This window comes from Eptatretus burgeri, chromosome 9, assembly GCF_056783735.1.
Source record: "Eptatretus burgeri isolate ZD-2024b chromosome 9, Ebu_testis_v1, whole genome shotgun sequence".
Taxonomy (NCBI): Eukaryota; Metazoa; Chordata; class Myxini; order Myxiniformes; family Myxinidae; genus Eptatretus; species Eptatretus burgeri.
This window is the reverse complement of record NC_140969.1, coordinates 85,252,400-85,278,530: the sequence shown is the minus strand read 5'-3', so window position 1 is coordinate 85,278,530 and position 26,131 is coordinate 85,252,400. Positions and strand designations below refer to the sequence as shown.

At 42.8% G+C, this 26,131-nt stretch overlaps 1 protein-coding gene across 1 annotated transcript; it reads right to left on the bottom strand.

Moving 5' to 3' along the window:
- Positions 1-929: 929 nt before the first annotated feature.
- Positions 930-26,043, bottom strand: LOC147020512 (RNA-binding protein Nova-1-like). Its single transcript, XM_085895909.1, has 6 exons — positions 25,743-26,043; positions 18,143-18,286; positions 4,110-4,249; positions 3,545-3,706; positions 1,941-2,144; positions 930-1,788 (listed from the first exon to the last, which is right to left on the bottom strand). Exons 1-6 carry the CDS (start codon positions 25,876-25,878, stop codon positions 1,123-1,125), a joined length of 1,452 nt encoding a protein of 483 aa, XP_085752035.1. The 5' UTR covers positions 25,879-26,043; the 3' UTR covers positions 930-1,122.
- Between the last annotated feature and the right edge of the window lie 88 nt (positions 26,044-26,131).

Below are 26,131 nucleotides of genomic sequence, written 5' to 3'. Positions count from 1 at the left end.
AGAAGAAGCAGAAATCACGGTTAATGGAAATACAGACGGACGGAACGACTTCGCACCCGGAACTTTGTGATGGTAAAACGTGTGTGTGGTACAGAAATGATACTTTGCGAAACATCCCACCCCACAGGGCTTTTCAACATCTTTCAATAACCTCCCTCCTCCAACAAGACGGATTTCTCCACTCAGTTGCATCAACGATTAATTATTTACATTGGCAAGATCCAGCCTGGAACACACCCGACGTATGGCCTGCACAATCCAACTGTGCAATTGGCCAAGGGTTCTGAAGTATGCTTTTGATGACACAGCACCGCCCTTCGACCGGCACCACATGCAATCGGTGGTAGTCATCTTCCGCACATATTATGGTACGGCAAGAGTACTTCTTGGCAGGAAACAGCAGGTTATATAGTCTAAATAGCCAATTTCCAAAAAGAAAAACAACAAAAAAAAAAAACCTCATGAAGACATAGAAAGGAGGCCAAATCTTTAAATGGATGGTTTATAAACATTTTCTACAACACTCTTACACCGAAATATGTAATTTAGCATTTTGCAAAATAACGAAAGACCGCACGCATTCTGCAACATGGTTGTCACCTGGAAAACGGTTGCCAGTTTTCCGGAACTCAGGAAAGAGTGGAATCAAGATCGACAAGACGATTCATAGAAATGATTAAATCTGGTCAGCTAGGCTGCGTTGTCTCACAGCCTGGTCGGTACAAGCTAGAATTGGGCCTTATCCAAAACCCCCAACAGGAAAATCTGCGATAACTCACCCTGATGCATAGCAAAGGTATTATGTATAAGTACAATGAGGATGAAGAAAATTAAATGCAATTTTCACACACCCACAAATACAATTAGTGAAACCACTCAAAAGGTTTGGAAGTGGGGGAGGGGAGGATGACAAATATACATTGTTGCTCTACAATGGGGGGGAGGGGGAAGACAAAACAAAAAACAGGGATGCGTGTTCTATTCTGGATAGGAAATAATTAAAAATAAAAAAACCCCACAACCAATGTGTTGTGTTTACAAATCTCACAATTTGCTCACGGGGCCAGGTGAGATCACGCACGTACAAGCCTGGAAACCACAAGCCAGTGGATCCACTTTTGGTTAGCGGTCACTAGCAGCTCGCATATACTTCTCAATGGCAACGCGCCGCTTGATCAGGAATTCGGCAACTTTGCGTGCCGACGCCGGGCCCCATACAGTGACACGACGATTTTGGGTTCCAGGCATGAACTCCCCCTTTCGCGAGAGTTGGATGCGCGTGCCGGTTGCTTCCTGATAGTCCATCAGTGTGCGGCCTCCCTTGCCCATGATGACACCTACGATGCTCTCTGGAACGGCCATCTCGATGGATGTGGCATCAGCCGGAACCTCGTCGGAGCGAAGAGTCTCCAGAGATGCAGCAGTCTCTGCTTCTTCGGCATTTGCCTCCTGGTCGTTCACAGCAGCAGCGACTGCCGCGCCTGCTGCTATACTCAGGTTCCAGTCGAGGCCCAAGGTAGTCGGGCTGTATCCCAAGTTCACGAGCGTACCCACGGCATCCGAGGCTGCTTGAAGGTCTCGCCCACGAAAACCAGCTTGAATTAGCATGGGTTGAACCACAGCATCTGTCTGCTGCTTCAGTTGGAGCTGCAACTGCTGTTGCTGCTGCTGCTGCCAGGATGTGGTGATGGGCAGAGTTGAGGCCTGAGCACCAGAATTCGGAATAGTTTCAGTTGTCAAGGCGGTTGCAGGACGTGCCCTGGTGGGGAGGGCACTCACCTGGTATGCCTGGATGTTTTTTTTTTTTTTTTTTTTTTTTCAGAGAAGAGGGGGGTTGGGGAAAGAAACGGACTAGCAAAAATGATGTGTACAGGGTAAATGGCAACACAGCCATTTACTAATCAAATGACCAAAGTTAGCAATAATCCAAATTACCTTACCTGTGTGTAGTCCTCATAATACCCATAATAGGAATCAAAGGGGCGAACAGCTGGCAGAGAAGGTGTGGTGGACATGGAATTTGTGGCTGGAAGAGACATGCTCCCATAACTGATGCTCAAACAGCTGCCACTATCAGGGTGTTCAAGAACTTTGTCAATAATCCGATGCACACAGTGGTGCATTTGCTTCTCAGTCCCAGTCACCTGGGAGAAAACAAAAGCAGGACTTGAAGACACAGGTATTAATGCCATCTGATCTCATCGTACCTTATTGGGTTAAAAACAAAAATCAGGGGAAAAAAATTCAGGAGGCAGTGGATTAATGTACCAAGGCCAAGAGAAAGGATGTAATAGCTACAGACGAGATGGAATAAACGTCCCATCGGTCTGAGTGAAGACGTCCGATTGGTGATCCTTTTGTGAGGACGTCCCATTGGTGGAGATCCAGGTTGGGAAGTTCACCGATTGGATCAGAACTGCAGTACCGTAGATGAATGTGGAAGAACAAATTCCGAGCCAAAAGGCATGATTGCAGTCAAACTCACCACACATTAAGAGAGGGTTGGGATGGGTAGCTATTAGTTAGTCTTTGTTAGCAGAAAGGTGTATAATCGAGTCGTCATCAGTAAGTGGACGGACAGTACGTCATTAAGAGAAATGCACAGCCAGAGGTATTCCAAGGGCCTTGGAGGAGGTAGCACACAACATTGGCGATACATCACCTCATGGTCAAAGCTCGATTTCTCTCTCACCCCACTTTCTGTTGACCGTTTACCTCGTTATACTGCTCCTTCATGAGCCATGAAATCTCTTTGAAATACACTTACAAACTCCTCCATTAGCCTTAGAACATTGCAGACTTAAAAAGGAAAAAAAAAATACAACTGCACGCACACATGGAAATCATTCAATTAAAACAAAGCTCACTCTCAGTCGAGACCAGTGTTTCTCAAGGTGGGGCATGGCAATATTTTGGTGGGGCATGAGGATTCAAAAGTCTTTTCAAGATCAAAGGAACCGTGATGTGGCTGTCTGAGGAGAGCGAAAAGAAATACCCAAACTCGACTACTTTGGCAAGGGAAGTATTGATAAATTTTCCATCATCTTATTTAGTCGAATGTGGATTTAGTGTTGTTACCGATTTGCTGCAAGCTAGGATAAATCGACTGGAAATCACGAAACGTGGTTATTTAAGGCTGAAACTGACAAAATTGGTTCCTCAAATCAAACAAATCTGCAGCCAGCGTCAAGGTCAGGGCTCCCATTGAAGTGAGTAGCAATTGAATAAAATTTGCAATAAAGTTTTAATAAAGCCTTTTGAATACATATGTCGTATATACTGTAGTGTCTCCAATCATGGTGGGGCATACAATTTTTTTGAAAATCAAAGTGGGGCATGGGACAAAAAAGGTTGAGAAACACTGGTCTTGACAGTATCAAAACATCTTTACAGACTCCATGAACAGACTTGGAATGATTAAACACAAGCAAATGTCATTGAAGCTTTCGATGAACAACCTTGTGGCCTTTCATAAGAAGAAAATGCTTGATCCATACAACAACTTATCATTGAAGTGGCAATGCAATTACAAAGTTTGACTTACCGTGACAACCCTTTCAAGCCCATACCCATCAACCCAAGATCCGTCGGCAGTTTTCTGAGACAGCTGCACCCGTGCCCCAGATTCCTCCATGATGCAGCGTACTGTCTCTCCCCCCTTTCCAATTATTACACCTGCTGTACTATTGGGAATAACCAGCTTCACCTGGTGGGAAGGGGAAGGCAAACGATTGACAGAATTTAACACAATTATGATCACCATGTAATGCTTCACATATGCTGCCTCGATATTGAACATAGATGCATTTGAACTGGGGGCCTTCAGTAAACCTTAAAAAAAAAAAAAAAATATATATATATATATATATATATATATATATATATATATATATATATATATATATATATATATATATATATATATATATATATATATATAAAAGTTTCACAAAAAGGTCCACCTTCCATCTTATTTGGACAAACACAGGAGCCAATGTTGCGTAAGACTCACTCAAACATCCGATCATAATAAATAAAAATAAAATAGAGTAAAACAAAACACTTTTTGGTACCAACAAATATGAAAGAGTACAAAGAGATCGAGTCACCATGCCAGCTCGTTTGATGCTTGCGGGTTGAGTAATGTTGAATTTTGTTAGAGATTCCACCATTTTGGTTGTAATAAGGTCATGTGCTTGCTTTAACCCATCCTCGGAGCCCTGAATCAGTGCCACACGCTCATTCGTGCCTGCAGACGTGTACAAAGGCAATGGGGTGGGGATGGAGGGGGGTTGGGGGTGTGTGAAAGGGATTAATGCAATCAATAAAGGTTCCTTAAACAGGTACACAACTTGCTTAAGATCACAATCAACTGCTTTTCAAGTGAGGGCAAATAATGATGAATAAAACAAAGGTAACTAGAAAGCATCTGAAAATGCACAGCCCGTCCGCTTTGCATTCGGACATCATCTTCTAAAGTATGCTAAAGGACATAAGGACATCACTGTAGTATGTGATGTCCTTCTAAAGGACATCACTGTAGTATGCCAAACGGTACCTTTGACCTTTTGATCAAATTCTTAATTTGTCTTCCCTATATTCTCATCATAAAGCTTTGTTGAAAATTTGATAACAAAAGTTCTAATGCTAATTAAATTTTCAGGTCAATTGGATGAAAATTGACGATTTTATGTCATGCTGACCTTTGACCAAATTCTGAATTTGTCCACCATATTCTCAAAATAAAGCTTTGTTGAAAAGTTGATGACAAAAGCGCAAATGAAAATATTTGCTGTCAGATGTCAGAAAATATTATAATGAAAAAGCTGTCAGACAGACGTGATTGCAAAACCCCATCTCTCGCTGATCAGGTAACGGGCTAACGAGAACGGCACTCGGTAGAGTGCATACCTCCACCAGGTTGTACAGTTTATGTTTTGTATCCCACCGAGAGAGTGGATCTGGATCCGGACCTGAACCAAAATCTCATCAGCTTGTTCTGGTGACCGAACCAACTGAGCCACCAAGTTTTGTCATAACTTGTCAACAACTTTTTGAAATGTTGTGCTGTATATACAGTTATTGGCCCAATCTATCGATGGTAAAGAATCGCGTAAAAAGTCTCGTATCCGGATCTTCAGTGAAGTCAAATAAATTCTTCCTCGTCACACCCAACCTGAGCACCAAATTTTATCCATATCCGTCAATAACTTTTTGGGATATCCTGTTCACAGAGACAGAGAGACAGACAGACAGAGATGAAAACATAACCTCCATCCACCACTTCCACCCCTGTCTGTCTCAAAAAGTTGGATGGATTCGGACGAAATTTGGTGGACAGGTTGGATGTGTGACGAGGACAAAATGATACGTTTGTGAAGATCCAATCCAGATACGAGAACGATTGATTCTTCACTAAAGGCCCAGTCACACCTTGACGGTTTAGCCAGCTTATGCCGATTTTTGGAAAATTTGTGTAAAATGCTGGTACACGTCAAATACGTTATGGGTACGTTTTGTATATGTTAAGACCACGCTGAAAAACACTGCCATAAGTGGTAGTACGCTGGCTTTAAACGTTGAACTTTTGGGTTTTCCTCATATTTTTTCATGCTTGAAATTGTACGACCTATGCCGGCGTATGACTCACACGTTCTGCTACGCTGGCCATAAGTTGTAGGCACGTTATGCGATCGTTGACACACGTTGAAACACGTTACTTGTAAGTTACTCATAAGTCGAAACACGTCGAGGTAATGTTTAGCGTACCCGAAACTTATTTCTTACCTATGAGTAACGTTTTGTAAGCAAGCTACACGAACGTTGTTCACACTTTGCAACACGTTATTTGAAAGTACTACTACTACTACTACTACCAACATAGACATCACTAAATTCTCTCGAACTACGACTACTGCTACTAATAACATCGACATCACTAAATTCTCTCGAACTACTACTGCTACTGACATTGACATCTACTCAACATGGAGTCTGGAACACTGGCGGGTTCCTCTTGTGAAGCCCATTTGTATATACCAATTGCCCTAAACGCTGCCAATACGCCAATATACGGTAGCTGTAAGTTAGAAACACGTTCAGTAAGTTCTGTGGTCGTCCGGAAGACGTCAATCAAATTCGTCTACATACGCCAATGTGCGTTTGAGATATGTCACACATAGGTTCAAAGCACGCTACTCATAGGTTCAAAGCACGTTACTCGTAGGTTAAAAATTAAGTTTCGGGTATGCTAAACATTACCTCGACGTGTTTCGACTTATGAGTAACTTACAAGTAACGTGTGGCCGACGTGTGTAAACGATTGCGGAGCGTGCCGAGAACTTATGCCAGCGTATGCGGAACTTGTGAGCCATACGTCGAGTACGTCGTAAAATTTTCAGCATGCTTGAAATTTCACGACGTACTAGATGTACCACGTAATATGCCAGCGTACTTCATTGTTTTTCATCGTGCTCCTAACGTATACACAACGTACCCATTCCGTATTCGACGTGTCCCAGCGTTTTAGACACATTTTTCATAGGTCGGCATACGCTGGCTAAATCGTCAAGGTGTGACTGCGATGTTGACACTTCCAATTTTCAGGCGGTTATGATTTAAATCGGCGAGCGGCAGGTTTTTAACAGAGAACGCCACAAGTTCGTCGGCGATACGTGCAGCGCACTGACGAAGTTAAACTATCGTTGGGCATAGGTTGTGAACGCCGACAACAAGCTAAGCATTCGTTGGTATAAGTTATCTTTAACACAACGAAACGTTCTGTGCCCGTTACTAATACGTTATGCATCCGACCAACACGTTATGAATACGACCAAAACTTAAAAAAAAACCTCAAAACTTCAGCATACGCCAACGTTTTACGTGCATTTTTATACGTTGCCATTCCTGGCTAAAACGTCAAGGTATGACTGGGCCTTTAGATTTGGGGCCAAAAACGATATATAGCAAGAGATCTCAAAACGTTGTGGATGGGTTATGACAAAACTTGGTGGATGAGTCGGTTAGTTGACAACTACAAGCCGATTCGATTCTGGTGCAGGTCTTGATCCAGATCCGGCCTATCAATGGGATACGAAACGTAAACTATCCAGCCTGGCGGAGGTACGCGCTCCACCGAGTGCCCATAATAGTTTCATATCTGTTTCTTGCATCTTTGTTTTGTGGTAGTAACTAACGAAGGTTTATTAATTCCCCCCCCCCCCCCCCCGCACGTTTTTTGTGTATACTGTTTGATTTCTCCACAATTTGAAGTAGCTGTAAGTTACGACGATTACAAGAGTACAAGTAACTGTAAGTTAAGACGATTACAAGAGCAAGTGGCAGTCCTTAGACAATTGGTAAATTCCAGTATTGGTCGGTTTAGATGCTGGCCGATCACAGAAAATGGAAATATTTTGAGCAAACGTTTTGCATTTTATTGGAATTAAATGGAAAATAGGTGGATCATGCTATGCCAGCATCCAAACAGGCCTTTAATCAATTAGTTAGGAAATGCCAAGAATAAACAACTCGACTGCTGTGCTTATAAAATAGCAAATACCCTGAGAGTCAGAGGTACAAGGACAAAACAAATGAGCGAAAGCATTAAATCAAAGGTCACTGCTTGCTCGAGTGGTGCTGGATGTTATTTGACATCGTCAAGCACAGCAGAGTTTCAAACTGCATTTGAACAGCAGATTCCACGCTACACCTTATCTGTAGTGCCTTGCCAAAATAAAATGAACAACCCTGGTTAAAAAGAAGCTATTTCAATAATCTGTGCTATGACCACAATCAAATATGAGTCCATGTATTAGTATCTAATAACATGACCTTTGGCATCATGAAGTACTTGAACCTGTGAAGGCAGAGACTCGGTGATATTCTGTATGACAGTCCGATCCCAATTTTGCCAAAAATGTGGAGTACATCTTATTGCAGTTTTTGCACATTATTTGGCAGAAGTCGGCTTTTTGGAAAGCTCCCAATCCATATGTCCACAGACTCGTAGGATGGTGCTCTGCCAGGACTCTGTGGTACCCAGGGAAGAAGCTACATCCCATTCCATCTCTTACAGGCAGAGGGGACACCATGTTCCTGCAGCGAATGTCATCTATACTGAAAAATGCCAAGCTGCTACAATAGCAAGTCTGCATCAAGCCATTGCAAGAGCAGCTTCGAAATGTACATCACATTAGTCAAAATGTGGAACGAGCTGTCAGACAGAAAGCATCAATTTGATGCCTTCTTCGGTTCAAGCACAAAAGGACATGCTACCAGATACCACTACTACAAATGATTTGTACCAGATTCAAACTAGAGAGTTCATAGAACACCTTACCCCACCAAGTCAATTAATTTTTTTAAATAAATAAATAAAGAGAGAGACGTGGGGAGGATCTGGGAGCGGCAAATTTCAAGACGACGTAAAATGTCGTACTATTTTGTCTAAGTACTGTTAAACAGAAGGGTTTTTAAAGTGCCAATAAGGTGATTCATTTTGAGAGTATTCAAGTATATAACTTGATTGAAATGAGAGATTTGAAAGGTTGAAAAAATAAAATAAAAATTAAAAAAAAAGAAATCCGTAAATTTACCGCCATTGATGCAGCGTCTCTGATTGAGGTTCTGATTTGTTCGAAACAAAACATTCAAATGAAATAAAGTTGTTGCTCTATCATAAACTGATGTTTGCAGCCAACCAGACAGACAAAGTGAACCAACTGCTTAACCCCACATTTTGCTTCATGCGTGTGGGATAATGGCATTTTGCTACAAATCAGGAATATTCGTTTTATTCTGGCAGAGCACTGAAAAAGCATTTGCATGAGAATAAAAAAAACAAAAAAATAGGGGGCAATACCCCTGGGTGCTCACCTGGTAGTGGCTGGATAAGAAAACCAGGGAACCACTGGTAGGCGTGGATGACTCAAAATATTTAACGGAGAAGAAAATAAACACCTATGGATTTTTTTTTAATGCCGTGAGTAAACTTTGGTACAAACCAGGGGATGAAGGTTGTGGTCAAGTTTCATCAAAATCATACATATCGTTTCAGAGAAGTGTTTGTGGATGGACAGATGGACCATTACAAAAGCTCCCCGGAACTACCTTTCAGGTGAGATAACTAGTTCATGTTAACTCACAAAGCAGAATAGTCTTGCACGCTAAAGTGGAGAGCTGAACAATTGTGCAATGTCAAAAAGTGCACCAAAGCTCCATTGGGTTAGGTAGAGATAATGGAGGTACAAAAGATTACGGTAGGGGTGGGGCACATAAGATGGTGCTTCATTGCCTGCTTGAATCCCAAGAGAGAAGAATGCATTTAAACAGTCTCCACAACAGGCCCCCCTAACAAACGGACGCCAACGTTGTCAGACAGAATGAAAACCAATCATTCTTGTTACAAAAACAGCTAAAATTGATGAAAAAGCGGCCTAAATTGAAACCAACACAGTAATTACGGTCGCAATAGCAGATATAACGGAAACCAACACGTTTATTCTTGACACAAGAACGTTCGTGACGGAAACAAAAACGGTCAATCCCGAAATAGATTGGTGGGGAACGGAAGCAAGATTGGTTATTTCCATCGCGAAACAAAAGCGGTTCATTCCGGTTACTGTAGTGCGAACAAGATGGTGGGTGTAGTCAAACGACCTGTTACGGTATGTTAATTTTTAGTGCTTGTGCCTCGAACATAAATTTAATATAGATAATATATAGTGGGTAGTACCTGATCTAGTTTTAACAATTCATTAAACCAAATTTTGTTGTGATGATAATGTTTGGTTTGCCTGTATTTCGAGCCCCCGAGTGAAGGATCTCAAGTTGTGTATGCCCAGTTCAACATCGGGGATCGTGTATGGGATCTTTTTAGTTTTTACTTCATATTAACTTTGTTATTTTATTGGAATTTGCAATTTATTATTACTATCAAATATAAACGATCAATCGTCACTGATCACTGCAGCACGGGGGCACGAATTGCACGAAATGTCAGCCACACATTAAGTCAAGAGGGCGCATTTATCGCTGCTTGTATAATATCACGTACCACAAACGGGTTTTCATTAACAGACATGATATTGTTGCGAATTCGCGCCCGCCGGCGTGTGATCGGCCGCTCAACTCGAATTGGCGGCCGCCTCGCCCACCGGAACGGACAATTCAGTCGTGACCCTCTCGGAACAACGCCGGGAGCTAGTCACGGGTGGGAGTTTAACCTCACCACGATCGTGCCAATTGCCCACCCGCGCAGGATAGCGTTGCTCGCTAAATTCGATCTACCTAAGTACCTGCGCGAATGGTCGACCAGGCGATCGTACCACGCCACAGGCCGACTCCGGACACGAACCGCTTAAGCGGTCGGTTCCATGCTACAGTAATAACTGAGCGGTGTTATCGTCGGCCTTGACGGTTCCGATTAATTACCGGGATGTTGAACCCACTACGAACCCCTTACGTGATGCATGATGGAGAGTCAAACAAAGGAAAGGACGCAGCGAAACGGGGAACAAGTTCACACAAGCACGTTTATACACACACACACACACACACACACACACACACACACACACACACACACACACACACACACACACACACACACACACACACACACACACACACACACACACACACACACACACACCAAAAGAAAAATGCACATAAAAAGCAAAGAAAGAGTTAAAACCGAATACGCGTACACATGGCAACACTTAAAACAATACTACTTTAAGGATAGGCACCACCCACAGTCATTTACACAAACCCAAAGAAAAGAAAGGACTTCCCTTGGCGCGGCCATCGAGTCCTCCTCCCACGACCTCCACTCCGAGCTCTGTCTCCTTCGCCGTCCTCCACTGCCGACTCGACGACGACACAGCTCAACTTCAACGAGCTCCTCGGGCTCCGCGAGTTCCACACCGACGCAGACACTCGACCACGATGACACAGCAACGACTTCAGACGGAGGCGAGTTCCACGTGTCAGGGAGAGAGCGAGAGGAAGAGGGAGAGAGCGAGAGGAAGAGGGAGAGAGCGAGAGGAAGAGGGAGAGAGCGAGAGGAAGAGGGAGAGAGCGAGAGGAAGAGGGAGAGAGCGAGAGGAAGAGGGAGAGAGCGAGAGGAAGAGGGAGAGAGCGAGAGGAAGAGGGAGAGAGCGAGAGGAAGAGGGAGAGAACGCGTCCCGCCCGTGTCCGACTTTTATAGCGCGGGGCTCCACCCTTCACTCCGCCCCGTTTTCGGCTCCACCCTCCTTCGAGAGGGTTCTCGAAAAGGGGCGTTCCCTCACCCCGACCGCCTCATGCTGTTCATTCACCAATAGGCGGCGAGCTGCCCCTCCCCCTTCCCTCACACCAAGCGCGGGGAAGAATGGCGGGAAAAGCCCACTAGCATCATTGGCGGTTTTTGTTTGTTTGAAATAAAAGATAGAGAAAGGAAAACGACTAACTGGAGGATCGCAGCCCGAATGGATCACATAAATTCCTTCTATACAACGGGTTTGGGCTAACTACACATGTACCTATCGAGATATCTCACCTGAGGGCCCTTTATGGTGTAATGCGAATTTCCACAGCCGTAACAATATATTAAAGGCAGACTACGTTAAAGTTAACTTACCATAACTTCAAGAAGTTTTCAAGCCACCATGTTTTCCACGTTCTGGTAACCGGAATTAATCGCTTTCGCTTCGGTCTCTGCCGTTTCACAACGGAAATAACCGATGTTGCTTCCATTCCCCACCGTTCTATTTCGGGGTTGACCGTTCTTGTGTCCGTCACGACCGTTCTTGGGTGTAGAATAAACGTGTTGGTTTCGGTTATATCTGCTATTGCGACCGTAATTACCGTGTTGGTTTCAATTTCGGCCACTTTTTCATCAATTTTAGCTGTTTTTGTTACAAGAATGATGGGTTTTCATTCCATCTGACAACGTTGGCGTCCGTTTGTTTGGGGGGCCTGTACAAGGCAGTTCCACAAATCAGAGATGGGAATTAGCTCGGTGGATTCGTTTGACAATCATTCCAGAGTAAAAAGGTGCGATTTGAAGAAAATGTTCCATTTATCATATCAGTAGCTAACAAGTGGTGCCAGGCACAACAAATCCCACCCATTTAAGGCATAAAGTTATTTTGGGGATCAAATTTAAATTTGATACATCCTTAACCTGAATGTCGATAAGGAATATTTTAGTCTTAGTTTGAAGTCAATTAAACCATTTTTGACGGTTATGACCGTAAAATGACTTTGATCTTTCAAGGCCACGTAAGGTCAAAGGTCATGGTGTCAAATGAAAGCCAATAAAGGACTTGATATATTATACGTCTTCCATAGTAAACACGCATATTTCTAACCTTTTTTTGATTTATAATGGAAAATTTGTAATTTTGGCCGATGACAATGACCCCCAAAACTTTGGACCCTACCGATCTTCACAAATATGCATTTTTCACGATAGGAATGGGTAGGATTATAAGTGACAAATAGAATAAGGTTAACTATAAGCTTAGTTTGAAGTAAATCAGATCATTTTTGACGAAGTTATGAGCGAAAAACGATTTTGATCTTTTCGTGACCTTGACCTTTGATCCAATTGGACCCAAAAGTTAATGGGGTCGTCCAAGGTTCATTGCCCACCTGTGGATTAAATTTGATAGCGTTTGCTAAAGCCGTTTTACTGTAAAGTTGCTAACAGACAGGCAGACAAACAAAAAAACCGGACGATTACAATATCCTGCTCCCTCCCTCCGGGGGGGGGGGGGGATAATAAATGTCACATCAGCAGAGTGTGATACATTTGCCGTCTGCTCGTCAGTGTGATGGGGGTACAGAGTTATCTGCAAAAACTGCATGACTCGATGCAGAGTAATCTGCAAAAAATGAAGAGGGTTTTCCAGAGTATGGAAGGGGTCGTTAATACAGATGAGGAAAACTACTGGGCCAAGGACATTTCCTTGGGACACTTCAGCTTCCACTGGGAGAAGAGGGGAGTTCCATCGGCAAGCAGAGGAGAATGCCAGATTGTCAAATACCTGAGCTATGTCCAGGGAGATGGTTCTGACCTCTAGTTTTACGTTTTGGGACTCTAATCATTTTTCTTAGTCAAGAGAGGAGCCGCAGGATATCCAGAGTTGAGTGACTGGGGCAGAATTAAAAACTGATGGTCAGAGATCCAGATATTTGAAAACAGGAAGGATTTGACATCAGTAACAATGATGGATTCCACAACTTTGCTCAGAAGTGAAAGCAAGCGTATTGGTTTGTAATTCATCAGATGCTTTTTTGATAGGACTTGATTGGGGGGGGGGACTTTCTCCTGCCCCCCCTTTGTAAATGGGAGTGATAGGAGGTGACCAAAAGATAGGTTGAAGAGAGCAGACAGTGGAGAAAGCTAGAGAATAATTTCAGGACACGAACACAAATTCCTCCTGGGCTTGTTGCTGAAGAAGTGTCAAGGCTGCAGAGATATTTTTACACCTTCCCAGTTAAGGACAAATACGAGGGGGTAAGACAAAAACGTAGCGGGATAGGTCGCATACATGAAATTTGAAGGCAAACACCGAGGTGAGACATTCTGCCTGGTCTCGAGCAGGACATACGGCATTGTCGTTTGGATTGCGGTGCACAGAGAGGGAACGTACATCGGAGACAGACTTAATGAGGTGCCACATCACGGCTTTGGGAAGGAGTGTGGTTAGTGGGTTTAGCTTAGTCACATGCAGTTTGAACATCTATACTCTATAGTTAAGACCAAGTCTTCTGATCTTGTGCAATCATAACCGAATGACCAATCAGAGACCATACATGCTCTATTTGAAAGACAACTGTTCTTTAAACACACCGAAGAGCTCACAGTGCAGACTCTGCTTCAGATATCCTTACCTTGACAAAACACGACAATTTAAACATTTTGTAGGAAATCCATTTGCATGACAAAAAAAAATTTGGCTCATTGCAATTCAGTTAATGGAAGGATTTTAATACAAACAAAACAATGTAAATCTGTCATGCCTGCTGCAAGCAAAGGCTGGGTGGTTGTCAGCAGCAGGTGCTTTGCCAAAGGAGTGGTAAATGATGGTCTTACCTTCAGTGGGGAGAACAAGTATTTGATACACTGCCGATTTTGCAGGTTTTCCCACTTACAAAGCACGTAGAGGTCTGTAATTTTTTATCATAGGTACACTTCAACTGTAAAAGACGGAATCTAAAATAAAAATCTTGAAAATCACATTGTATGATTTTTCAATAATTAATTTGCATTTTATTGCATGAAATAAGTATTTGATACATCAGACAAACAGAATTTAATATTTGGTACAGAAACCTATGTTTGCAATTACAGAGATCAGACCTTTCCTGTAGTTCTTAACCAGGTTTGCAGACTGCAGCAGGGATTTTGGCCCACTCCTGCATACAGATCTTCTCCAGATCCTTCAGGTTTTGGGGCTGTCGCTGGGTAACACAGACTTTCAGCTCCTTCCAAAGATTTTCCATTGGGTTCAGCTCTGTAGACTGGTGAGGCCACTCCAGGACCTTGAGATGCTTCCAACGGAGCCACTCCTTAAGGCCCAGTCACACCTTGACGTTTTAGCCAACGTATGCCGATTTTTGAATTTTTTTTCTAAAACGCTGGCACACATTGAATACGTTATGGGTAAGTTTTGATAACATTGAGAGCACGCTGAAAAACACTGCCATACGTCGTTGTACGCTGGCTTTAAATGTTGTACTTTTCGGTTGTCCTCAAATTTTTGCATGCTTGAAATTTCACGACGTATGCCGGCGTATGACTCACAAGTTCCGCGACGCTGGCCACAAGTTGTATGCACAGTCTGCAATCGTTGACAGACGTCAACACATGCTACTTGTAAGTTAATCATAAGTTGAGACACGCCGTGGTAATGTTTAGCGTACCCGAAACTTATTTCTAACCTATGATTAACGTGTTGTTGGCACGTTGCGCGATCGTTGCCACACGTCGACAGGCGTTACTTTTAAGTTACTCATAGGCTGAAAGACGTCGGTATAATGGATCGTCCTTGCGTCAGCGTCCACGGCCACGGCCAGGACACTTATTTGCAGCATTCTTCAAACTTTTCTTCGGCATGACGAGGATGTTCACACTTCGATGTCTAGCTTGGCTATGATTCCAATTGTCCATCGGCAGCGTCTATTTAAAATAGTCGAGTTTGAGCGTTTTAACACGTTCAGAAGAAACGCTTCAAATTTCAAAACCCCAGCGTCAAAAAACAAAGGCGAGTGACAGCAATTTAAATCGTTCATTGTAAACAATGAAAATAGTTGAGTGGTACCGTTTAAAAGTCGTTGAGTGTAAAAAAAAATGCAATTGTTGAGCGCAAGCGTCTCCTTTCAATAGTGGAGTTTGAGCGATTTAGCACGTTCAATAGAAACGATTAAAATTTCCGAGCGCCAGCGTCAAAAAACAAAGGCGAGTGACAGCAATTTAAATCGTTCATTGTAAACAATGAAAATAGCTGAGTGGTACCGTTTAAAAGTCGTTGAGTGTAAAAAAAAATCCAATTGTTGAGCGCAAGCGGCTACTTTCAATAGTGGAGATGCAGCCATTTAAATCGTTGAGTGGCAGCCTATGAATAGCAAACCCCACGTCACCGGCAAAGATAAACTGCCGCACGATATGGATAAGTTCGTCTATCATTGGGCATAGTTTGTGAACGCCGGCTACACGATAATTATTCGTTGGTATACCAAATCTATAAGTTATCGAAGCGCTCTATGCACATTATTAGTTCATTGTGCATTTGTCCAACCCGTTATGAATATACCTAAATCGTAAAAACAAGCCATAGCTCATTGTTGAAAAAGTCCCATAAAAAATTAGCCGCGAAGAACTTCGAACAATGGTGCAAAGATGTCTCCTACCCGTGGACACGCGGACGCAAGGAGGATCCATCATAACCCACACCCTCCCCCTCACACTCACCTACTACTGCCAACATGAACAAACTACTACTAATACTAATACTGATACTGATACTGTTACTGCTGACATGGACATAGACTCAAAAAGGACTCGAAAACACTGTTGGGTTCCCCTTTTATGAACACCATTTTTATATACCAATTCCCAAAATCGCTGGGAACACGTCTTTATATGGCAGTTGTAAGCTAGAAACACGTTCATTTATTTTTTTTGTCGACCGGAAGACGTCATTGGAATACGTCTACATACGTCGATGTGTATTGGGACTACGTAAAGAATTGGTTCAAAGCACGTCAAACATAAGTTAGAAATAAGTTTCACGTAAAAAAGACATTACCGCGACGTGTTTCGACTTATGAGTGGCTTATAAGTAGCCTTTGTGGACGTGTGTAAGAGTCCGCATATCGTGTGTACAACTTATCCCTATCGCATGCGAAACGTGTGTCATACGCCAAGTACGTCGTAAAATTTTGAACATGTTTAAAATTTCTTGACGTACTCTACTTACTACGACGTATGATAGCATACTTTAGCGTTCTACTCACGTATACCAAACTTACTCATACCGTATTTGACGTGCCCCAACGTTTTAGACACATTTTTCTTCGGTCGGCATACGCTGGCAAGATCGCCAAGGTGTGACTGCGATGTTGACACTTCCATTTCTACGGCAGTTATGATTCGAATCGTTGTGCATCAGCCTTTTAATAGGCTACGTCACGACATCGTCGGCGATGCGTGCAACGCGCTATGCCTAAGTTAGACTATCGTTGGGCATAGGTTGTGTAGGCCGACAACAGGTTCAGCATTCATTGGTATAAGTTATCTATAACACAACGAAACGTTCTGTGTCCGTTACTAATGCGTTATACATAAGACCAAGTCGCTATGAATACGTCCGAATCTTTAAAAAAAACATCAAAAGTTCAACGTAAGCCAGCGTTTTACATACATTTTAATACGTTGCCATCGCTGGCTAAAACGTCAAGGTGTGACTGGGCCTTTAGTGTGTTTCGGGTCGTTGTCATGCTGGAAGACCCAGCCACGCCCCATCGAAAATGCTCTTGTTGAGGGAAGGAGGTTGTTGGCCAAGATCTCGTGATACATGGCCCCATCCATCCTCCCCTCAATACGGTGCAGTCGTCCTGTCCCCTTTGCAGAAAAGCATCCCCAAATAATGATGTTTCCACCTCCATGCTTCACGGTTGGGATGGTGTTCTTGGGGTTGTACTCATCCTTCTCTTACTCTAAACACGGCGAGTGAAGTTTAAACCAAAAAGCTCTATTTTGGTCTCATCAGACCACATGACCTTCTCCCATTCCTCCTCTGGATCATCCCGATGGTCATTGGCAAACTTCAGACAGGCCTGGACATGCGCTGGCTTGAGCATAGGGACCTTGCGTGCGCTGCAGGATTTTCATCCATGACGGCGTAGTGTGTTACTGATGGTTAATTTTGATACTGTGGTCCCAGCTCTCTTCGGGTCATTGACCAGGTCCTGCCGTGTAGTTCTGGGCTGATCCCTCACCTTTCTCATGATCATTGAGGCTCCACGAGGTGAGATCTTGCATGGAGCCCCAGACCGAGGGAGATTGACTGTTATCTTGAACTTCTTTCATTTTCTAATAATTGCGCCAACAGTTGTTGCCTTCTCACCAAGCTGCTTGCCTATTGTCCTGTCGCCCATCCCAGCCTTGTGGAAGTCTACAATTTTGTCCCTGATGTCCTTCGACAGCTCTCTGGTCTTGCCCATTGTGGAGAGGTTGGAGTCTGATTGATTGAATGTGGACAGCTGTCTTTTATGCAGATAACGAGTTCAAACAGGTGTAGTTAATACAGGTAATGAATGGAGAATGGGAGGGCTTCTCAAAAACAAAACTAACAGGTCTGTGAGCCAGAATTCTTACTGGTTGGGAGGTGATCAAACACTTATTTCATGCAATAAAATGCAAATTAATTATTTAAAAATCATACAATGTGATTTTCAGGATTTTTGTTTTAGATTCCGTCTTTCACAGTTGAAGTGTACCTATGATAAAAATTACAGACCTCTACGTGCTTTGTAAGTGGGAAAACCTGCAAAATCGGCAGTGTATCAAATACTTGTTCTCCCCACTGTATCTGTTATGAGTGGTGCTTTGAAAAGGGACAAACGATCAGCAGACAAGCACCCTTACCTGGGAAGTATTCGTGGGCTTTGGACAGCTTGATGTTGGTTTGCGTGTCCCGTTGCAACTGCGTTATAGTTTCTCCACCCTTCCCCATGATGGGCCCCACAGCAAAGTTTGGAATGAGGACCTTCAGGGAGAAATGGCTTCCATCTGGGGTGTGAAAACAAGAACAGGAATTCACAATGATTTATAAAACTCCAGATCACAACTCTTTACAAATTGCCCTTCAATGTGCGCCGACAATGCGAGAACATGCACATTATATCCACTTACGCGTGTCCTTGTAATCAACATTAAGGTTAACCGTTGACAACTACAGTCATTATCCTGCATGTAATTTATGTGCGGGCTCCACAACAAGCCTTTTTAGCTCACCTGTTCGCAGAACAGAGCTATAGCGATACCCCCGGCGTGAGCGTGAAAATGTTAACGTTTTTGGTGCAAGTTATTTAGAAGCTTGCCATTCATTTAATATGTGTACTAGGATGCTGATATTTGGCATGGAGGTTCCTTTGGGGTATACTCTGGGTGTAATGAAGTTGAAATTAACAAATGATTAAAAAAAAAATTAAATTTCAACCTAAGATTGTGTCAAAGCCACCCAATGCTCGCTTGTTTATACTAGACGCTTGCCATTCATTTAATATGTGTACTAGTTTACTGATTACAATATACAAATACATATATTGCTTTAAAATTATTTGGATCAGACTTCACTGCAATGCTTTATAAAAAAATATTATTAGACTCGTCTTTTAAAAACGATAAATGTATAAACAGGCGAGCATTGGGTGGCTTTGACACCAACACTCTGGTATATTTACTCGTATGCATCCTGTGGCTGATTGGCTGCAACATTTTCTCGGGGCACAGCTGTGCCGCTGATGCAATGCCCCATTACCAGCACGCTGGCACTCATTTTGCTGACCTCGAAAGGATGACAGGCTGAGTCAACTCACCTGATGTTACTTCAATGACATGACAGGGACTTGAACTCAAGACCCTTAGATCACCCTAACCGTTAAGCCAACACCAGGCCTTATAAACCTTTGATAACTAACTAAATCAATAAAATTACAAAATACATTGCAGAATACATAACCTTCCCAAGATTGGATTATAAAAATAAAAAAAACTTATAAAACAGGTTTTCCTCAGAAAGTGATTATTGATCACAAGAAAATAAGTCTACATTAGTTGTAATTTTAAAATAGGACCACCAGACCTGCAGCTTATCTGGGCTCTTGCCAAATGCTGTAACCCAAATTTGGTAGCATTCTGACTGGTGGGTCTGGAGAAGAAGATTTTTGAAGAAATTTACTAAGTTGGCCATTTTGACATACTTAAAGTCATGTGACCGGAACGAGCTTTGCAATTCCTGTTAGCAGCCAGGAGAGGAATGTTGTTGCAAAATGTCAGCCGGATCGGCCCAGCGGTTTGGCTGGAGAAGTCGAAAAAGGAGACCAACGTCAGACGGTCGGTGTGTGATGATAATACCTTACCTGTAATGAAAATTCCAGATAAGCTAAAAATTTCAAAACGGTCTCCCTCCTCCCAAACCCAGAAGTGCCTTGTTAAGTCTGTCTCCAGATTATGCTCCCCCTACCTCCCTTCCCTCTCTTTAAATAGTACTATAGCCGACTCCACTCGTGAGAAGGCTGAATGCTTCAATTCTGTGTTTCCTACCACATCTCGCATAACCAACACCTCGTTCCCTGTCCCCACCCCTACCTACCAACTAACCAACCACCTCTTACCCAAATGTTCCTGGACAGTGTCCAGGATCTCTGACCATCAGTTTTTAATTCTGCCTCGGTCACTCAACCTGAGAAGGTGGAGAAGTTTCTGACAAACCGACTCCAATTGTGTAAAAGGTCCGAAAAGATCAGCGCACGCATCTTCAAACCTGCTCTGCCCGCCCTTTACATTTTCTTTTTCTTTGTTCACCCTATCATTTGCTCACTTTCTATATCCTGGGAAATCAGCCAACATCACTGGATTAAACAACGAGAATGGCACTCGACCTCAACCAACATCGAATTGGCTTGTTCTCATCAGCTTCTCAACTCATCCACCAGGTTTTGTCATAATCTGCCCACAACTTTTTGAGACATCATGCCGTATATCGTTTTTGGCTCGATCTCTCAATGGTGAAGAATCGCTTCAGAAATTTGAATATCCTGATGTGGATCTGGATCTTCATCAAAATCTAATCATTTCGTCTGCATCACATACCAAACCTGTCCACCAAATTTCATACAAATCCGTCCATAACTTTTTTTTTCGATGTCCTTCTCACAGACAGACAGAGACAGACGGGTGAAAACATAACCTCTGTCCACCCTTGGTAGTGGAGATAGAACGATATATAAAGCGATCCCTTCAACCACAGATCGATTAGCTTGTTACTCTCACATCGCACACAGGTAGGTATCCTTTCCGTCATCTGCAGACTCCTCCTCTGGTCTCACAGCCTCTGCACTTTCCTCGCTCTGTACCCTGCAGTATTATCCATGGTGCACGAATAATCTGTCAGTAATATATTTCCATTTAAACTCCAACAATTCAGGATCACACAGGATCACAGGATCCATGGACCGAGACTACAGATATTTAAAATAAAAAAGATTTATAAAAACATTTCACAGGGTCTGGTTAGACAAGTAAAGGAACAAGCATTGGTAACCATTTTAGATGCTCTAAAAAATTCAAAACACTTGGCGAATGATGAACATGCAACACACGAGAAAACGCCAATAACACAACCTTGGCCAGGTAGCAATTTTTTTTTAAACCAATGGGCTTGGTATAAACAAATAAAGAAGAAAATAGACGGTTCAGAGAACGTTACCCCACGCAGTGCTCAAATATATGCTTCAATTTAAATAAAATGATTTTAAGGATCATTTAAAAAAAAAGAATCCACAACTTTTGTACTACTGAAGTAGTCTGAAAAACAAAAACACCCTTATACAACATGTGCAAGTACGGACTACAAAATGGAAGGGTTTTGGAAGTCACAATAAGGTGCTTTGTGTTCGACGGTGTTCAGGTATATAAGGAAATTTAAATTAAGTAATGATTGCCAAAGACGTACAGATAAATGAATTCCCGTTTGACCGAAGTTGACGCAGCGTCGATTGCATCACCCAATCTCACGTTAATAGTTCTTCACGCCTGTTGTTTGTGTACTTTATAAACGTGTTTAAAAACAGGAAGTTTCCCATTTGGAATTAATTTCAATTTTGTTCAGATTGCCAGGCAGGCAGCCAGGAAAATATTAGGCCACTCTGCGCATGTTCCATCGGGACAAATTCCGAGCCAAAGTCCTGCGAAGCTACAGATACGTTTTCTGATTCATGTTCCGATTTGTGTTCAAACTACATCATTCAATTTAAATGAAGTTGTTCCTCCATTATAAACCGACGGTTGTACAAAGATTCCCTGCAGACAGCTGTAGTAGGACCTATTACCAACTACAGTATATGAGTGTACTACCCTCACGTACTATAGTTCTAACTGTAGCATTTTCGCCTGGGAATACATCGGGGAACTTGTAACATGAGTTGCCCATGAGGAAGGGCAATTTGTCAATAAATCGATTTTGATCCAAGCACACACAAAATTTCCAGTGGTAAACTAGAAGGGCACTCAGTAGAGCGCATACCTGCACCCTGTAATGCCTGATCCACGAGAACATATCGGGCCCAATACACTTTTGAACTAGAGGGGGAGCACTCTGTAGAGTGCAAAACCTCCGCCGCCAATACTGCTTGGTCACTCAAGTGAACCTGATATCCTATTCATTCAATTTGACGTCAACAGTGCTCACAGAGTTATAGTTTGCAACTTTCCCTTTTACATACTCAATTCATTCATCATAACTAGATTCCTTGAGACAGAAATTGATTTTACGTGGGTATATCCACCTGAAGTTCTAAAATCAGCCGCAATTATAATTTTGGCACGTTTTTTGTTGGAAATCATAACATGTAGAAATGCAAAACAAAATTAAAAAATAAAATAAAAAAATCGAAATTTGGTTGAAAAAAGTTGCAAAATTTTTTTTCTCTACATTTTTTTTTGGGGGGGGGGTTGGAAATCACTTAAAACATGTAGAAATGCAAAAAAAAAATATTCTAATATTTTTTCAAAATGGCCACCATAGCGGCCATATTGGATTTTGGACCAAGTCCAAAATCTAATGGAATGATCCTTGGACCATATCTAATCCCCCCACCAAGTTTCGTCGAAATCCGTCGAGGAGTTTTTCCGTAATACTGTAAACAAACAAACAAACAAACAGACAGGGGTGAAAACGGTAACCTCCTATGGCGGAGGTTAAATATATATATGTATATATATATGTATATATATATATATATTTATATATATATGTATATATATACATATATATATACATATATATATATATACATATATATATACATATATATATATATACATATATATATACATATATATATATATACATATATATATACATATATATATAGTTTTTGGCCCGATCTCTCAATGGTGAAGAATCACTTTTTTTAAAAAAAAAATAATAATAATTCTCGTATCCAGATCCGAATTTGGATCAATTTGTCGTGGTCAGACACTCAACCTGTCCACCAATTTCAGCCGAATCCGTCCACAACCTTTTGAGATATCGTGCTATATATCCGTTTCACCCTATCTCTCAATGGTGAAGAATCACTTGAAAAAACATCATCGGACCCAGATCCGGATCTTCACCAAAATCGAATCAATTCATCATCGTCACACACCCAACCTGCCCACAAAATTTCATCCGGATCCGTCCACAACTTTTTGAGATAGCCTGTACACAAAGAGACAGACAGAAAGGGGGTGAAAACAACCTCCTTCACCTTCAGTGGCGGAAGTAACAAGGCAAAAAAATCAACAAACTTCGCCCACTGCGCAACAAATCCACACACAATCAAATGGATTTCTCGAGTGTTTATTTTTGCTAAGTTTGTTGGTCTGTAGCGTGTCTGTCTGTCTTTATTTGTCACTATTTTTGGCCAGTTTTTAAGCAATTGTTCTGAAATATTTTGTGTTTGAAGGTGACCGGCAAGGGACAGCAACGCTCGATTTTGGTGAAGATCCGAATCCGGATACGAGAATTATTTGATTTTTAAGCGATTCTTCACCATTGAGATGGCCTAAAAACAACACTGCATGATATGTCATAAAGTTGTGCAAAGATTTGGATGAAACTTGGTGAGCAGGTTGGGTGTGTGACAAGGACTAATTAATTCGACTTTGGTGAGGATTCGAATCTGGATCTGGATCTGACCATTTTTCCAAGTGATTATTCACCATTGAGAGATGGGGGCCAAAAACGATATAGAGCATGTCTCAAAAAGCTGTGGACGAGTTATAACACAACTAGGTGGATGAGTTGGTTGGGCCCTTTTTTTGTATACCATGTCGAGGCTAGTGTAAGAGCTAACACACAGAACATAGAAGGAGGCAGGAGACAAGAGGGGTGGGAGAGGGAAGCACAAAACAGGGGAAACAGACAAACGGAGATCTGTGAAAGGGAGAGGGATGGGGCGGTGTACACAGGGTAAACAAGATTGACACTACAGGAACTTTCAGGTCCTTATATGACAAAGACTTTCAGGAAGGAAAACATGGAATTTGAAGGAGGTGGATTTGGGGTGAATTAACGGGGGTAGAAAAGATCGTAGCTTTGGATGGGGGAACATATGAGGTGGTGGTGAACAGCTGTTTTGAAGACCTAGAGGGAGAAGCGGGATTGAAGTGTGTGTGGGAGTTTGTTCGAGAGGTGAGGGGGGGGGGAGGAATGAAAGAGTGAAGGTGAACAGTAATTTTTGATTTTGGCAGTTTCACCAAAAAGGGTTCTTTGGTGAACTTTGAGTGCCCTGTGGAAATACAGTGAGGACAGAGCACAGGCAGAACGGGGGGGGGGGGGGAGGGGTGGGGCAAGGCCAGAGAGGAGACGGTAGAAGACAGAAGGACCACTGATGGGCCTCCGGTGAGAGTATGACATCTAAAGACTCAGCGTCAACGCGGGAGATACTAATGATCTTAAAAGCCTTGGTTTTCACAGCGTGAAGTCGAACAAGGTGAGAGGCAGGAGCACCAGCCCAGAAGGGGGGAGCAGTACTCCATCAGGCTGCAGATGAAAGCTTTGTAAGTGGTCAGGAGCTCAGGTGGGCCGAGGAAGGACTTTACACGACGGAGGATTCCCCGTTGGCGACTGGCTTTGGAGGCCAGGTTGGAAATGTGGTTTTCCCAGGAAAGATCATGGCCGATAATGAGACGCAGAAGCTTGAATGGAAGAACTTCTTGCAGAGAATCGTGGTGAAAGTAGATGAGGGGGGTTCCAGACAGTCCTTTCAGAGAGACATAGTGAGAGTGAGATTTGTCAGGATTGAAAGACATGTTCCACGTGTTGGACCAGTTTGTGATTTTACCGAGATCTGCAGTGAGCGAAGAAGCTGCTGCTTGCCGGTCTGAGGGATAACAGATGGTACGGCAGAGGGATGGAGTCATCAGCAAAGAGATGATGAGGAATTTCCAGGGAGTCAGAGAGATCATTGATGAGAGGCGACAAGAACAAGCCAATTTGATTTTCGTTAAAGTCCAGATTCAGATCTGACCGACGAGCATGATACACAATTCACCGAGTGCCGTCCCATTTCGCAAGGCGTCACTCCACAGGCGATTTTTTTTTTCCACTTCATTTACTCGTGTGCAGCCTGTGGCTGCATCATTTTCTGGGGGCACGGCTGTGCCGCTGATGCAGTGCCCCAGTTACCAGAAAAAGATGGTACTCATTTAACCGACTTTGGAAGGATGAGAGGCTGAGTCAACCCGATCTGATGTCAATTCAACGAGGTGACGGGGATTGGAACACAAGACCCTAAGATCTTCAGCCAGCCACCCTTACCGTCAAGAAAACACCAAAACCTTTTAACGAGTGATTGACGGACATACTTGGGGAGAAAAAAAAATGCTTTTTCCTCCATCGTATGCACCTCTGCAATGACAGGCAGTTAAACGTTTCGTACAAACTACACGAATCAGTGATTGGTCATGTGACCTCATAAAAAAAAAACAAAAAAAAAAAACGTTAAAAAAAATTAAAAAAAAAACACGTTAAAAAAAAAACAACTAAAAAAACACGTTAAAAAAAATAACAAAAAAACACTAAAAAAAAAACAAACAAACAAACAAACAAAAAACAACCCCCAGCAGTGAATCGAACCGAAGTACGAGCTCGTCGATCCCACCACCCGAGGAGCCCTTCAGTGATGAGAGCGGGAATCAATGGGCACGACGACGCAGAACGCAATTACCCACAATGCCTCGCAAAAGTCCACTCAGGACGGTGAAACCCTGAGGTGAAAAACACGTCCATAAAACACATCGAGCACACAAGGTACGGAGCTCGAGCAAGAACTAAATACCGGATTTAAACAAGGAATCCATTGAGCGGACAAAATGAGACGACAGAGTCTTCTCCACAGAGCACGATCAGCGCTAGGCCTCGACTAGGCCCGAGCCCATGAGACGCGAACACTCAGAGGGTTACATAAACTCGTACCACGCATGTAGGCCTTCTTGTTGATGCTGCCGTCGTCAAAGTCGTCCTCTTGAGCCTCGAGAGGTCGTTTTCTAACCTCGGTCGGCGCTGCGTCGGGCGGACTTCCATTCTCTTGTACCTGACATGACAACGACATGGCGGCCGAAGCCGCGAACCCAGTCTCGTCTCACGAAAATTATTATCTTACTCCGGTCCTTCCTTGGATTTCACGATACCGTTTGTAAACTGGTAATGATTCATATACTTTAGGCGCGATGGGTACTTGACCGTCTTCCTTATTTTCACCACTTGCACGGATACAGCTTTTCGAAAAAAAATACACCGCCTAAATAATATGGCTTTTCAACAGTGAGTTATGTGCTTGGGGTGGAATGGGCTCTCTACTCTTC